Source organism: Sinocyclocheilus anshuiensis, unplaced genomic scaffold, assembly GCF_001515605.1.
Source record: "Sinocyclocheilus anshuiensis isolate Anshui unplaced genomic scaffold, SAMN03320099.WGS_v1.1 scaffold976, whole genome shotgun sequence".
NCBI lineage: Eukaryota > Metazoa > Chordata > Actinopteri > Cypriniformes > Cyprinidae > Sinocyclocheilus > Sinocyclocheilus anshuiensis.
The window spans coordinates 554,810-571,072 of record NW_015552538.1 but is presented as its reverse complement, the minus strand read 5'-3'; the positions used below and the strand labels follow the sequence as shown (position 1 = coordinate 571,072).

At 39.0% G+C, this 16,263-nt stretch overlaps 1 protein-coding gene across 1 annotated transcript; it reads left to right on the top strand.

The window, feature by feature from the left end:
- The first annotated feature begins 429 nt into the window (after positions 1-429).
- wnt10a (wingless-type MMTV integration site family, member 10a) lies at positions 430-14,947 on the top strand. The gene is made up of 4 exons (XM_016454174.1): positions 430-828; positions 1,703-1,965; positions 4,560-4,933; positions 14,269-14,947. The coding sequence occupies exons 1-4, from the start codon at positions 599-601 to the stop codon at positions 14,734-14,736; spliced, it is 1,335 nt and encodes a 444-aa protein (XP_016309660.1). The 5' UTR covers positions 430-598; the 3' UTR covers positions 14,737-14,947.
- Positions 14,948-16,263: the final 1,316 nt, after the last annotated feature.

The window sequence follows — 16,263 nt, the reverse complement described above, 5'->3', positions numbered from 1 at the left end:
AGGGGTTCGAAACATTTTTAATCAAAACACAGAACCACTGCTAAAGAAAAACATTTATGTAAATGGAATTTTTGCTTCAAAATCATTTAAGTAGGCTACTGAAATACAGACGTATGCTTATCTGAGAGGTTTATCTCTGTCTTTGTGTGCTGTCGTGTGTCTCAGTCAAATCCTTCAACACTCATTTGTATCCATTTTCATGGCATGAAAGTACCTCATTAGATTCTATCATTCTCTGTCTGTCCCCGAACAATCCCTCACATCCCAATGAGTCGTAACTTCCCTGTTTATCGGTTCAATCGGGATACGTCTAATGAGGCACTTGTCCTGTACGGCAGAATGCTGTGTGTGTGAGTGTGTGCGCTGACGTAGAGGTGGGCTGGCAGAGAGTTAGGTGTAGTCTGAGTGCCATCAAGATAAGGCAAACATCAGAAGTCCTGAAGACAGTAGATAGCTCAGTCTGAGTACTGATGTGTACATGAGTGTCTTGTGTCAGATGATATCTCAGCGGATCCTCTCAGCGTCGGCTTACATTTTCATTCATTCTGAAAGCTCAAACTGATAGCTCCAGCAGAAAAGTTGTGAAGTGATTTCATGAATGAGGTATCACGACGTCGCTTGGCACTCTCCAGCATCATTTTATTTTTCGTCGGATTTGGACGATCTGAAGCTGATCGCTGGAAAGCTGTGCGCGTATTGGACGGATCCTCTCCTCGAGCAGAAGAGTTGTTGTGAAAGAGATTTGCAGAAGAGCACCAGCAGCAGCATGGATTACTTTTTATTTCGACTCTTCTGCTCTTTGGCTTTGGCGTCGCTTCTAGTTCAAAGGTAAGAACTTGCTCATTTGTTTCGTCTCAAATTAAAACTATTGCATTTTCTCAACACATTTGCTCACAAACATGAACCGGCGTGATATGCTGTAGCCTACTTACGTGCATCCTAAAACTTTCAAAAACAACAAAAGATGTCTTTAGCGTTTTATACATCCGTTGTTGCTTTTACATCTTTGAGAAAAGTGTGAAAAGGGAAGTTTTGTTTTCAATCTTTTGTAATGTAACTATTTGGAAGTGTCATAAAGTTATGGGCTATTGATTCAGTTTTTATTTATAGATGTTTTATTGGTAGATTTTAATAATTTTGCTAATAAATAATGGCTTTACCAGAGCTTAATTTAATATCAGTGAACCCACTTACAGTTTGTTTGCAGTTTATTTATTACTTTATTTGCATTTTCCTTTGATATTATTATATTGTACTGGTAGTTTGCAATGTAGTAGTAGTTAGTTTATACACTGAGGTAAGTTTGTAGTTGCTTATATTTACTTCACAAAACTTTTCTTACTTGTACTGTTATGGAAGGAGCTTTGCATCTGCTATTTGTCAAGTTAACTCATTCGTAATTGCTTCAAATCAGCCCCATTTGATGCCATATTTTCTGCATGTATAATATGGTGTCTATTTCCAGCACATGGTGTATTTTGTAATAGTCATGAGCATTAGGCTTCTCAGTGGTACTTTTGTCACTTTAATGTGTGCCACAGCAGTTTTGTATGATCCAGTAATAAAGGATCTTTGTATATTCTAAACACTTAAACAATGCAGAAGAACACAGGGTATTTATTATTTATTACCTCTTTATTTATTACCTTTTTTCCATGCAGATGTATTTGGATACATGATAAGGTTTCATTCTCTCTTCTAGGGCAGACTCAAATGAGATCCTGGGACTAAAGATCCCCTTTGACCCCATTCTCAATGCCAACACGGTGTGTTTGACCTTGCCCGGCCTGACAAAGAAACAGCTGGACGTATGTATGAGACATCCAGATGTGACAGCCTCAGCCATACAGGGCATCCAGATCGCCATCCATGAGTGCCAGCATCAGTTCAGAGGACACCGCTGGAACTGCTCAAGTCTGGAGACCAGGAACAAGATCCCCTATGAGAGTGTTGTCTTCAGCAGGGGTAAGCAGCAAAATTAACTTAAATGAACATTTGTAGAAATTGTGACTTTTTTAGTTTGTGAACACTTTGAGAGATTTTTTTTTAAAATCTGGTTCAGCTAAGTTAGGTGCTTTTCGTGGGACCAGTGTGTAGAAGTACAAAAACTGAGTTTCAAATAAATTTGGTATACGTACTTCATTAACATACTAAACTACATCTAAATTATTTGGCTAGCTAGAAACTGATCCATATTGGGTAAATTAATCCTTGAAGTTTGTATATTGCAGACGCACATAAATGTTTGATAGTAGGAAAGCTTTATCAGCCATAGGCATATATCACTTAAAGAGTGGATGTAAATATCCTGCAAGAGGGCTTCCCTGGCCAGCTAATGCATTTTACTCTGTGCCAGTGCAAGTGCTGTGAATTTGCTTTCAGCATTTTCCCAACCCTCAGTGGCAAAAGCATAAACCTGTTTAGTTAGTTTCTGTAACCCAAAGTGACAGTTTCTTTCAATCTTTAATTCATTTTCCCACTTCCTCCACCATCAGCGCAGCCGGGAGTGCCTCTCACTTTAAATTATTTGTTAGATTGATTTGTTCCAGGTCTTTCATTGGCTCGGAAGGAAATCTAAAACAGCATTTCCATGTCCGTGTCTTCTGGCTGTGCCTAAGTGCCGTTTGCCCCCCATAGAATCATGAGAGGATTGCACGAAAAAAAAGCAGCACTGGCTGGTGTCGTGTTTGCGTGCTCGTGTGTGTATTTCAGCATGCAGGTCTCCTCTGCGTGAGTGTGTATGTCACTGTGGGTGGGTGGATTAATAGGTGTGAGTTCCTGTGTGTTTTGAAATGATCAATTGAACATCATTCAGCTATCTCAGATCTTTGCTCCGTGCCCCAAGGGCAGCTCTGCCATCAGCAAGCATTTTTGGAAAACACACTGAATTCCAGACACTGACTGCTTCACACCTGATTTAAGTTTTAAAGGCTCATTAGTCATTTGTATTCGCCAGAGATGGACAAAACAGGACACGGAAGTGAGGTGAGGCTGCATTCACAGGCCTAATAAGACAAGCCCCAATCTGCATTAAACACGCTTTTTAAGTGGTAGACACGGGGTCATGGCCAGTTTAAAACTTGTTCAAACTTGGAAATTTCTGTTTCTCTTGAATGATCATTTACAATAAACCAACTTTAGTGGTCACACGAATGCATATGAACGTATACAGTCAGTCATGCAGAAGTAATAAGCTTTTATATTTTTGTAGATTTTCTTTCAGATCTTTGACATTAACCAGGCTGAGTTTTTTTCCTCTTAATGACTTAACTAGAAAATAAATTGATGATTTAAACAGCAGAAATTTTATGAAAGATGCTAAAGTCATTATACATTGTCAGTACATTATATTATATTTCACATTAACCATGCTGATTTTCCTTTTTTGATCATTTAAAGGACAAAATAGGAATCTCATAGCCTTTCAGTTTCTCATATTTCTTAATATTTATTTTCTTTCAGATCATTATCATTAACCAGGCGCATACATTTTTTTCTTTTAGTGATTTAATCATTAAAAATAAAAATGTTGTATGACATCTATCTATCTATCTATTGAGAGAGAGAAAAAGGAAGAGAGAGATTCATATGCTTTCAGATTTTTGGTCATTTAAATGGCAAGATAGTAATTTTATTTTCTTTCAGATCTTAAACATTTACCAGACTGATATATTTTAAAAAAAAACAGGAATTGTATATGTGTACTTAAGTGGGTCTTTTTCATGCTGAAGAAGTGCTCTTTGATTTTAGCAGGCTGAAGGAACTATAAACTATTTAGCCTTTATGGGCTCTTTCATGTTCCTGAGCATGGCCTTCTTTAATTCCCCATCTGTCCCTGAAAGTGATTCAGGAGAGTCTGCTTTTATGAGACCTCCGATTATTATTGTTTGAGACCATTAGCTTTCAACAAGCCTTTTGCACATGCAGGCACCTTCTTCACTCTGGAAACCCTGGAGAGGAAAAAAACAGTGTAATTAAATATTCTTATACAAGAACAACAACATAACTTGCTACTGCTACATATGGCTCTCATATGTTCGAACGTATTTGCTGAGGAATTTCTTAAATCTTGTCGGAAAGCCTTAAAGTCTGCCGCACTTCAGGTCCAATAAAGAGCGCAGCGGATGAGAGCTGAAATCCAGATGAGCGGCATGTGATTAGTGCAGATCAAACAGCCGCTAACAGTAGCCAGGTTAATTGCAGCCACGTTTTTGAGCTCAGCACAGAGCCTGTGCACAGATGAGCATGTCTGTGCTTAGCCACGCTAACCGGAGCCCTCCACACCTTCTCCATTGTTCCTGCATGTGCATGCTTTGGATGCTTAAGCGCAGCACAGCATTCACTAACTTTGTCCTGTGAGGTCTTTCTGTTGCTTGTTGTGTGAAGGAATATACTGGAACTGCTGTCAAACATCAGGGCTTGTGCGGTTTCTCCTCAAATGCGATAGCTATCTTCTCCACAAAGCACAGAGAGAACAATTCCAGGGCAAAGTGGGGAGCTTATAGACAACGTTTGAGTGAGGCTTGCCTGAATAATCCCTTGTATTGTCTCTTTGGCAGGCTTCAGAGAAAGTGCATTTGCATATGCTATCGCAGCGGCCGGAGTGGTGCATGCCGTGTCCAACGCCTGCGCCATGGGCAAGCTGAAGGCCTGCGGCTGTGATGAGAAACGCAGAGGGGATGAGGAGGCGTTCAGGATCAAACTCAACCGTCTCCAGCTGGAGGCCATCAACCGGGGGAAAGGCATGGTGCACGGTGTGATGGAACACTTTCCCGCCGATGCTCTCGGCCCCCAGGACTCCTGGGAATGGGGCGGCTGCAGTCCCAACGTGGAGTTTGGGGAACGCTTCTCCAAGGACTTCCTGGACTCCCGTGAGACATACAGAGACATTCACTCCAGGATGAGACTTCACAACAACAGAGTTGGCAGGCAGGTGAGAGACGGCGTTATGTTGGCTGTGTGTGTGATGTGTGACACTAAGCCTGAAAGAATCAGCAGTGTTGGATTGCATTTCCAAAGAGTGCAAAGGGATCATCTTACGCTCCCTTTTAAGGTGCATTAAAACCCGGTGTTCAAAGATGAGCGCTTCTTTTCTACTGAGATACTATAACCGTGTCACATGTACTATAGGAGACAATAGCGGTTGAGTTCCTCCTTTTGATGTACCTAGAAGCTACAGATTTCCTCAGAGAGGTGGTTAAACATGAAGGGACGCTCATGTTGCAGCTGTGCTCTTGAAAGCTTCATTCCTGTCCGTTTGGCCAAGCGTAACATTTTTGTTTGTGCGTTCCCTGAGTCGTGCGATCGTTGGTTTTTCTAAAGCGAGGCCCTGGCATTGCGAGAGGTTTGTTGAACTTTTTGCCTGGGCTCCTGCCTGCGTGTAAACGTACGAGCTGGTGCCCCGTCTATGCTCAATTAGGTGCTCTCATGAATCTTTTCCGATCTCCACGCACTCCCCGAACCACCTACCAACAGCAAAACACTTAAATAAGCAATAACTCCACTCGAGCAAAAGCAAACATGTGCTTCTCTGAAATGTGTTATCTTTGGATTTGGGAATGTTTAAAAGGCATTTAAGCTTTATCAAAATATGCCTTCCCTGGTGTTGCCTTTGATCAGTGAGTCCCTCCTGGTGGCAAGGGATCGAGGTGTTGTCTCTGTGTTGTTGTACTAATTAGATAAGAGGCAGATTAGTGGCACTGTAGAGCAGTTAAGTTAAAGGGGTCATATGATGCGATTTCAAGTTTTCCTTTCTCTTTGGAGTGTTACAAGCTGTTCGTGCATAGATAAGATCCCTAAAGTTGCACAGATTAAAGTCTCAAACCAAAAGAAATATTCTTTATAAAAGTTATGTCTCATCCACGCCCTCCTAAAACGCCTCGTTTAAACACGCCCCCACATGTCTACGTCACTGTGTGGGAAGATTTGCATAACACCGCCCAAATGTTCACGCAAAGAAAGAAGGCGTAACTTTGATTCTCGCTGTAGTATTGTTGCTGCCGCCACCGCCATGTCGCAGACAGAGCACACCTCGCTTTTCAGAACGATGAGCTTTGTAAAAATCGACACGTTTCAGAAAGACGGGGCACAGAGGAGCAACAATAATGTACAGTATGTGGGAAATAATGTTTTTTTTTAACCTTAAACCACATAAACAGATTTTATTACACCAAATACACAAAATAATGTTCTTTTTTAGCAACGTCATATGATCCCTTTACATGCACTGAGATGAATAACAGGACATGGATAAGGTAAAAAACTGATGGATCCTAATGGCCTTTCTTGTGTTAGTTGTTTCATAAAGAAAACAAATGGGCACCGCTGTAGTAAAAAATGTCATGTATTTTACTCATGCAGTTTGTTGTATAGAACACAAGGTCATCAGAAATATGAAATAACACATATTTTTCCAAATTTGTTTATCGACCAAAAACGTTTAACAAATCAAAACTGTAGTATATTTTAGATTCTTTACTCTTTGCTTTGATAACACTGGATATTTTCCCAACTTTATGAGGAGCATCCAGAGCTGTCTTTCCAAAAGATCTGAAGGAAGTTATCTGGCTACTTGTTCCCAAAAACATGTTTACTTCTGTAAAGAACTTCATATATAGGCTTTTTCTTTTTTTTTCTTTTTTTTTTTACAAAACCAGTTTCAAACTTAAACATATAGATCACAGTTGCATTAAGATCATGAGAAACATGTGTGCAAACTTTTAAATGGTTCTTACATGTATCCTTTTTTATGATCACTCAAGCAGTTGTTGCACAATTGTTCATAAATGTAAGACTTCTTAAATTATCTTCTTAAATTATGTAAGAGAGCTGGAAAGAGTATCCTAACCTGATTAGGAGTTGCAAGATGATTGCATTATGCAGACAGAGGCAGACTTTTTTATTTATTATCTATAATTTATTATTCTGGAGTGACAGTAATTACTAAGCATTTAAAAAAAAAATGTTTTCAGAGGGCTATCACTACAACAACAACAACAGAGGTGGTGAAAAAGTACACATGTGGACATCTTGGGTTTTGCAATTTTTCCACTGCCTCTGTTAGTTATTTCATTGTTGCACTGATATAAAACTTTCTCAAAGAAACTCATGTGCCAAGACAGTTTGCTTGTGCTGTTTAATGTTATTTTACTGTAAATGTTTATCCCCTGAACATCCCATTATGCATTACTTACTTTTTACTGATTTATTATTTTGTAAATATATATAAATATCATAAATTCAACTCATGTGAGTTTCTCCATTTTGCAAAATAGCACAGTCTAACAGCAAAGCAAGCTACAGTTAAACGTCAAATATGAGAGTGTCTAACTATGTGTAGCAAAACAATGTTTTTGACTTTTTATTTTGGAAATAAGTTTATGTCCATAAGTCCATAAGATCATGAAAGTTAAGTAAATAAAATTAGTTGAAATAAATCTTGCATGCATAGTGTAATGCCATTCCTGTCATATTACTCTTGCAGGCTCACTATTGACTTATTCATTAGTTGAGGGCAGTCATTTTGGTTTGACATTGCTGTTGGCGTTACTTCACAACACTTAAATGTCATTTCAGTCAGTACTTACTGTAGGAATTAGACAGACACATTAGACAGACTTATTTTCAACTTCATTATATAAAGCTCTGCCTTCCTGCTGTTGGGTTAGAACTAGTGTTTGTACTATTTCTACTCTTATAAACCACCACTTCTTGTAATCCTGAGGTAACGTTTTAAATTTGGCTGGCTCTTTTGTCCATAGAAACTTCAATCGCATTCAAAAGATACATTTTTACCAGTTCTTGCATTCCCTGGGAATCAAAGCAATGACCTTGGCATTGACATCGCTATGCTCTACTGATTGAGCACTATTTTAAGAGTTTCACTATAGCTTGTAACTTCAGTATTAGCAACTTGAACTGCTTTTGGTGTGGCTGCTCAGCACACAATGACAGCTCATCAGCTGTGCATTCTAAAGTGGGAGGTAAGATATCATCATGGATTAACCTGTTGTCACTCTTTATCAGGACGGTACAGAGCTGAAGTGTAAATGACCACGATAAGCTCAAATGGGCTTCACTGGCAGGTTCACACAGACAGAGTCGCAGATTGTTCATTGTTTGCTGCTTCCTCTTCTATAATTTGTCTCTATATCGTTCCATCAGTTTTCTGGTTCCCTTGATTATTCAGACAAAACATGGTCAGTCCCAAATAAAGTAACAGATAGTAGCCATGTTTGCCATCTACAGTACTTCTACTAATTCTCATGCCCAATTCTGTCTCACGCTATAAGCTTAGACACATAGTTCTAGAGACTGTAAATTTGGTATATTTCTAAAAATCTTTGTTATTGATGAATTATGTCACAGTTTTGTGATTAATTATGATAATTATCATGATCATTGTGGATTTTACTGGCAAAAGTCACCCATTCTTGGACTCAGAGATGACATTTCAAAGGATTTTTATTGTTATCAGTTTCTAAACTGATTAATTGTTATTTATATTGGATGATCTATAAAGGATGCTGGAAGTTCAGGATTTCTGTCTGAGAAGCTCAGTTAGGAGGTGTGGCGTTTGATCAAGCTGCCAGTGAGGGTGTGATGTACAGAGAGAGACACCATTGTTCAGGAATATTTCTTCTGCTCCTGCCAGTAAGCCTATTTGGCATTTGAACCTGATTGTCAGAAAAAAAGATACCGAAAGCAGTACCGATACTGCTACCGAAATATGTTACTGTTGGCAGGTTTTCTCGAGTCAGTGTCAGCGGGATGAGAAAGGAAAAATGGCAAAATCCTTCATCCTCCATCTTTAATTAAACTCATCTTCTCAAAATTCATGATATATTTATGTTTTTCTCTGCCTAGCCCATTGTCTTTGGCAATTGGGTCCAATAATTTTGGCAGATGGGTGATGTGAGGTAGGGGTCCTGGCTGTGTAGGACGGGACACGCTCTGTATCGCAGAGTTTTTTTATTTGCAAGGTTTAATATATTCCCAATATTCCCTCAACTCCCCACCTCCCTGCCCGGGAAAGGTAGTCGCTTGTCGAGGAATGTAGTGACTTTACTGGGATGTACATGTCGCCTCATGCCCACCCTCTGGTTCTCACGACGTTCAGTCTTGTTAAAAGCTCTAATTAGTGGCTGCTGGCTATTTGGAAACAGATGTTTAAAACCAGCAAAAGATTTTAGACATCAAACACAGCGGGAAGTAGAAAGACATTCGCCCTTCCTTCCCCAAATACAACTTTTAAACAGTCTGTCACTGGCCAGGGCAATACAGAGGGAAAAAAAGGAAACTGCATGAAGAGAATCGATTTAATTGTATTGTTTTAGTATTTGCCATTCACTGCCTCTGGCAACATCATATGGACCGGCAGGGCAAAAAGAACAGGGCATGTTTTTATGTTTGCAGTAGTTGCCGATTACATGGCAACGTCTAGTGGGGTTGTAAATTATTTTTTGCATGTTTTCATTGGAGCTCCTTCCACTCGATGAAGACCGGTTGGAAAGCCATGCGGCGTTTCTACTTTTAGAGCAAAGCAAGCAAAGGGCAGGAGACGGTACAGAAACACAGTTTATAAGAACAATGTTTTGACCTAAAAGTATTAGTGACATTTCCTCTACATTTCTTTGCTTTATACACCACACATGATTTAAATGTAAACATGTTTAATTGACCAAATACATCACAGTCTGGTCATGCATTTGTCCGAGACTTTAATTAAGACGTGTGCTGGGATATTGAGGTTTTGGTGGAACGCCTCCTCTGAAACATCAAAGGAACCGAGCAATACTCATTCAGCAATTCATCAAGAGCCATTAGATGGAGGATCATATTGTCAGGCACCCTGTCATCATTTTGTCCTAGATCTTAAATGGACTCTCCAGCTTATACCTAACGGTGTCTTACTGCGACTGCAAAGCCCTGAACACGAAAGTGCTCCACACATGATTGTCTCTATCTGTGGTGACAGACACTAATATGTTCCTGCTTTTTGGACTGGCATACAAAGATTGTTGACATAAATGTAGCTGTAATGTAGTGATAAAGACATCATGAAATAAAATCGACCTTTCAATTTTCCTTCAGTCTCACATTTACAAAAATAACAAGAAATTGCATTGCAGACTAGTAATGCTGATTTTTAAGCCACGTGACTGATTTTCTCTACAGCTTTACTTTTGTCACCAATACAGGGGTGCTTGCTTTACTGCTCCTCAAGACGTGCTGTTCTCTGTACATCTAGATTTCATACGCTTTTGTTCTCAGATCAACTTTATCTGGAATAGTTTTACAGTAAATTGAAGGAATATGAACACTGCCATGTGGAAACTCTTTATCAGAAAGGAAAACAGCCTTGTTGCCATATGGCAATTCTGTGCCACATTGGAATAGCTGTGATGTATTTCCTCATTGGGAATTTCTATAGATAGAGTATCAAGTATATTACTGCACTTATTTAAATGTGCATTTTTTTAGATGTGCATTTATTAATGTGTGCTCATTTTTCTGAACACATGAAACAAATCATTATTGAATTATTTGTTTCATGTCTTCAGAAAAATAAGCACACTTATATTTTACAGAGAAGACCAAGAAGAGTGCACGTTTATAAGAGGAATAAATGACAATGATTCAATCAATTTAACTGGAGTTTGAAATGTACTTTATACATATCTCAAATTATTAAAGAAACGTGAATTGAATGAGTTATTTGAAAGTTATTTTTCTTTAGAATAACAGGCACTGGTTAATTGTACAAGAAGAGGGAAGTTTGTCTTTCTATGATACACATTATGTTGTAAGAATTCAATATTATTCCTGTTAGATTTTATATATAAATTTGGGGAATTTTTGCCATTCGGAAACTCTGTAATGGAAACTACTGAGAGACAAACATTTTTTTTCTTTAAAAGCAGTAATATTTCTTTCATTAAAATGTAATAACTTTCTCCACTTGTTAAATGACTTCCTAAAAGGCGGCATGACAGAGAAAAATTATTTTCACCCATAATATCATAGCCTAACATTTTTCACCCCAATGAAATCCGGATGAACAAAATAAAATCCCACGCAGAAATGCAGCACATTAAAAAAGTTAAATGTGTTGCAAATGCTGTTTCAGTTTAATAGTATTCTTGAAAGTATTGAGCTGTAATGGCTTGATTGACGAGTCCCAAATAATTGAATATTATTGTAAAAGCTGCTTAATTTAAATATTAGTTTTTACTATTTACTATTGTTGATGTATTGTGAAGGAAAAAGTATCTGACTCGAGGGGACTTGCAACTGTATTGCTGTATACTGCCTGTGGTCCAAATGTGCTACCAATGTGTTTTACTTGATCTCAGTCTGGTGCCAGTTTATGGGTGAGCCTGTCTCATTTTTTCTTCAATTAAAGTGGCCCAGATGTGGCTCTCAATTTGCTCTGCACCAATGAAATTACAGCACACCCTTCAAAACATCCACATCCACTGCATGTCGGAAAAGAAAATGTGCAAATTTATAGGCCCTAATATGTTTTTCTTGCAGATCCATTTATAGTGGCTTCTGATGTGTTGCTGTAGCTTCTGGAGCAGCAAGTGTTGCTGTACACATCAAATGCTGATGAATAACTGCAATACTTCTTCCACTGCCGATCTGCAAAATACATGTCACACCGAAAGATTTGCTCTCTTTAAGTTTGAAATATGCCTTTAGGTTTGTTCTGTGCTGACACCCTCTTCAGAGTTCCAGAACATCCCTCGATTGCATGCAGGTTGCAATATAAATGTATGTTCCTCTGCATATAAAGCCCTGTATCCCTATAGAAACGTAAGATACGTTGAATAAAACAAATGTGTTGATAAAGCCTATTGTTTCACAAGTTTCATTCTGTGCCAGCAAGGCAGTGCAGAGGCTTGACAGGCTTTACTTTAAGGATTTTAATCTGTTCATGGCAGACGCACGAATGAGCTGCGCTTCCTGCACTTCATCTGTAGCTCCTCAGGCTAGACGGTCTGCCAGGCTTCAGTCAGACGCTCCACCTCTCCACACACCCGATAGATTTTCCTGTTGTCACTTAAGCAGGGCGGCAGCTTCCAAGAGAGCACTTCCTGTCTCTTCCTCGCTTCTTCCACTGCCGCGCACCCACGCCGCTCCTGCCCTTAGGTGCCGAGTCCAGGCAGAGGAGGAAGAGGAGCAATCAGACCCTGCGATCTTCCATCCCAACCCTGTAGCTTCCTCAGCATGGGCCGCACATGCAAGAGCAGGCAGGTCCACTTCCTAACTGCTGGAGGTGAGACATTTAAATTCCCGTCAGGTTCTCAGCACTCAAAGCGAAAGGATTTGAATATCCTTATTTGTCTGTACCCGCATCGCATCGGCCCTCAGGCAACTGATTTGGCTTCCTTTTGAAAGGCTGCAGTCTTTCAAAATAATGACCTTGAGATGATGAAAAGGCTGGTGCTAAACAGGGTTAATCTTTGTTTACGCTTCACTGAGGGTTAATTTGAGTGCTACTGAGGTGTTCACCTCAGACGGAGCGAGATCAGCCTGAAATTCTGGTGTTTTGTCAAAACAGTTTTGTAGTACCTGATTTGCCATTGTAGGCGTATTGTTGTGATTGATCGTTGTTATCTTTGGCCTCAATAAGGGTGTGATATCTGTTTCATATCTGTCTCTCGACTCTTTGAGCCCATTCATATAAAAACAGACCTGCTCCATTTGCATGCGCACCTATGGTGGCTAAGAGCTTGAAATAGAAACCACCGGCATGCAAACCGTATAGCCTGAAGAATTCACGATCTTCAAGGATGGGAGATGTCTGCTTTTGACAACTGCTGAAAGTTACCTGCGACTCGAGGTGAACGGCAACAGTTGTCAGAACATTGCGTTTTAGCAGACTGCGGCCCTGGAGGATCGAAACGTTGTTTTGAGTCATTTCAGAAACTGAAAAAATATGTCCTGGATTGTGACGCCACGGCATAGGAGGGGGAAACTGAAGAAGGAAAAACACAAGCCATGGCTGAGTGACGTGAAATAGCGCAGCTTCATTTTGTACAGTGAAACCTAATCCATAGAGTTTTGACAGACAAAACTCGACTTATCTGTAAAGATGTTCATACTGTGTTTTTACCCGCGGTGAGCGCTAGGAAGCTTGAGACAGTGTGAAATGTGGGATTGCTAAGCCTTAATGTTTGTGCTTGTGTTGTTGATATGGGTGGGTGCTGGGGCATCTGTCAGTAGTGAGGGTGGCCCCTCTTCCTCTTGGTAATTGGATCTAAAAGTTTATAGCTGGGGATCACAGATAAGTGCATTGTTGAGAGAATGGGAGGTCTGAACTTGAGTAGGGCATCCTCATCTCCAACTCTTGACATGTCATGTGGTGGAACTTATAACCACAGAGAAAAAACAATGCATGAGTAATACTAGACTGAATAAATCTTGTTCTTCATCTGGATATATTAATTTATTAATTAATAATGTGTTTCGTGCATACTGTACAATAACTTGAATATGCCTCTTCTATGATGTGCATGGTTTTAATTTATTAATTAAAATTTATTTTGATAGTTTTTTTTTTTTTGGTGTGCATAAAGTCAAAAATGTCAGAGTGGTACAACTGTTCAGATTTTATAAATAAACGTTTATCATAAAAAGAGTTTTAGTATAAATATTTTGGCATAATCATTTTCTAATGTAAAAAATAATAATTAAAGTACTTAGTAGCCAAATCAAAGTCATGCGGTCCAACCAACATGTAGAAACATGCAGAAAACAAAACAATACAGAAAACAGGAACTGATACATAGAACGGAATCTTCTTAATGACTTTAAAGACCTTAATTAAAAGCTTAATGAGCTTTATGAATTTATTCGTAATATTTAAATAAAAAAAAAATTCTTTACCTATTAATTAGGTTCTCATAGATGTAGTTTAAAGAGGGCATGAATCAATGATTGAGGAATCATTTTTCACATATGTAATATATGAAACGTTGTTTATCAACAGTTCCGTTATGAAAAGCAAAGTAACGATTTAAAAACTATATTTTTTTTATGTAAAAAATAACTAATTTTCCTTACTGTGTACACTCTTAAATGTCATTGACTCATCTATTAATATCTATATAATTTTGTATTCATCACAAATCAGTGTTTCAACTAATAAGGGCTCAGATGATTTTTCACTAATGCATTGCAAGGTCTAGATTGCCAACTATGGTCCAGATGCTGTGGTTTCCAGATATTAACGTCGTCCTCGTCTGTTTTGCTTGTGTGCAGGTTGTGGTGGACCACATGAGGAGGAAATGCAAATGCCACGGCACATCAGGAAGCTGTCAGCTCAAAACCTGCTGGCAGGTGACTCCAGAGTTCAGAACGGTGGGCTCTCTGCTGAAGGAACGCTTTAATATCGCCACGCAAATCAAAGCCCACAACAGAAACACAGGTCAGGTGGAGCACGCCCATCCGACACACCGACGGAGAGCCAATGCAAACGATCTGGTCTACTTTGAGAAGTCCCCGGATTTCTGCGAGAGGGACCCTGGATCGGACTCTGCCGGGACGCAGGGCCGGATCTGTAACAAGACCAGCCAGGGAATGGACAACTGTGAGAGCCTGTGCTGTGGCCGGGGCCACAACATCTTACAGCAGACTCGCAGTGAACGCTGCAATTGCAAGTTCCACTGGTGTTGTTATGTTGTGTGCGAAGAGTGCAGGATAACAGAGTGGGTCAGCGTCTGCAAGTGAAATAAGCAATCATCTATTAAATGTACAAAAACAGACATTAAACACAGGGAAAGACTGAGAAATCCCTCCCTTTTGAAATGGACTGCCGCTTCCATGATTCGAATGGAAAGCACAAAAGCAGACTGAGATGAATTGAGTGCTAGAGAAGTGTGCACGTGTTTGCACACTGCATGGGTCCAAGCACAAGATTTCAGACTGATTTTGGACTTGCACTGCATATAATTTCAGAAAGTATTTTTAATTTAAATAAATTAAGTGAGAAATCCCTCCCTTTTGCAATGGACTGCCATTTCCATTATTCGAATGGAAAGCACAAAAGTAGACTGAGATGAATTGAGTACTAGAGAAGTGTGCACGTGTTTGCACACTGCATGGGTCCAAGCACAAGATTTCAGACTGATTTTGGACTTGCACTGCATATAATTTCAGAAAGTATTTTTAATTTAAATAAATTAAGAATATGGATATATTGTTGAGAATATTGCCAACAGAGCACTCATCGACACTACGTGGTGTTTGCTTTATTTCAGTTTTCAGAAAAATCAATGGCTCCTAGTCCTGTAATATAGCACCAAGCAGACGCATGGGATTCCGGTACTTAAAGAAGAGAAATAAATATATCTATATATAAATATAAATACCTTTGCACAGAGCCATTTTTTTTAGAAGAGTTTACCAAATAAACTCTCGAGTATAAAAACGGTATCATATACCAGTTAATATCAATTCAAAAAGGCCAGCATGTCTTGTTTAAATTTCCAGTGATTGTATATATAACCACTTTAATGCTGGTAAAAGTGTAGACTGGTCTTCAAAGGCTTTTTAAACAGTCAAATGAATGGATTGCAAGCTGTGGATCAGTTCTGGTGACCAGCTGAAAGGACAACACTGTTGCATGGATATTTGTCATGGACAAATCTTATGAAAAACAGATCGTAAAAGGGATCTGAGGAGATTAAATGTATGGAAGAAGCTGGAATAAACCTCTACAGATGCTTGTGTGCATGTTGTTTCCCTGCAATCTGTTGGCTGTGCCTCTGTTCACTGTAACAGGAACATATTCACCAGAGCTTTTAATGTCAGTCAGTAGATATTTAGACAGATGTATAATCATGTCCTGATCACCACACCCATAATGTGGTAGCTTTAGGTCCCCTCGACTCACCAAACGTTATATAAAAATAAAATATCTCAATTTCTGCCAGCTCATTCTTCAAGTGACTGTTCAGACATGACTATTCAACATTCAAAGTTCGAAGTCTTATATAATGTCTTGCATAAAGTAGTAAAATATCACTGGATATTTTATGAAAATAACTGTTCAAGGCCAGTGAAAGAAACTTCTATAAATCTCAGATTTTTTTTAGTTTAAAAAAATCATTAAGTTTCTTCAAAAACCATTACTTTGATCAATAATAATTATTCATACAATAAGCTTTTGTACACTTTTGTCCATCTGAAACATTTTTTTTAGAATCAGATAAATAAATAATAATTACTCAATACATTTTTAAGGGAATTGTTTTC

Excerpts from the sequence above, each read along its gene's own strand:
- wnt10a (XM_016454174.1), top strand. The coding sequence starts at position 599 with ATGAGGTATCACGACGTCGCTTGGCACTCTCCAGCATCATTTTATTTT. Across the intron at positions 829-1,702 it reads GCGTCGCTTCTAGTTCAAAG|GGCAGACTCAAATGAGATCC; the intron begins GTAAGAACTTGC and ends TCTCTCTTCTAG. Across the intron at positions 4,934-14,268 it reads ACAACAGAGTTGGCAGGCAG|GTTGTGGTGGACCACATGAG; the intron begins GTGAGAGACGGC and ends GCTTGTGTGCAG.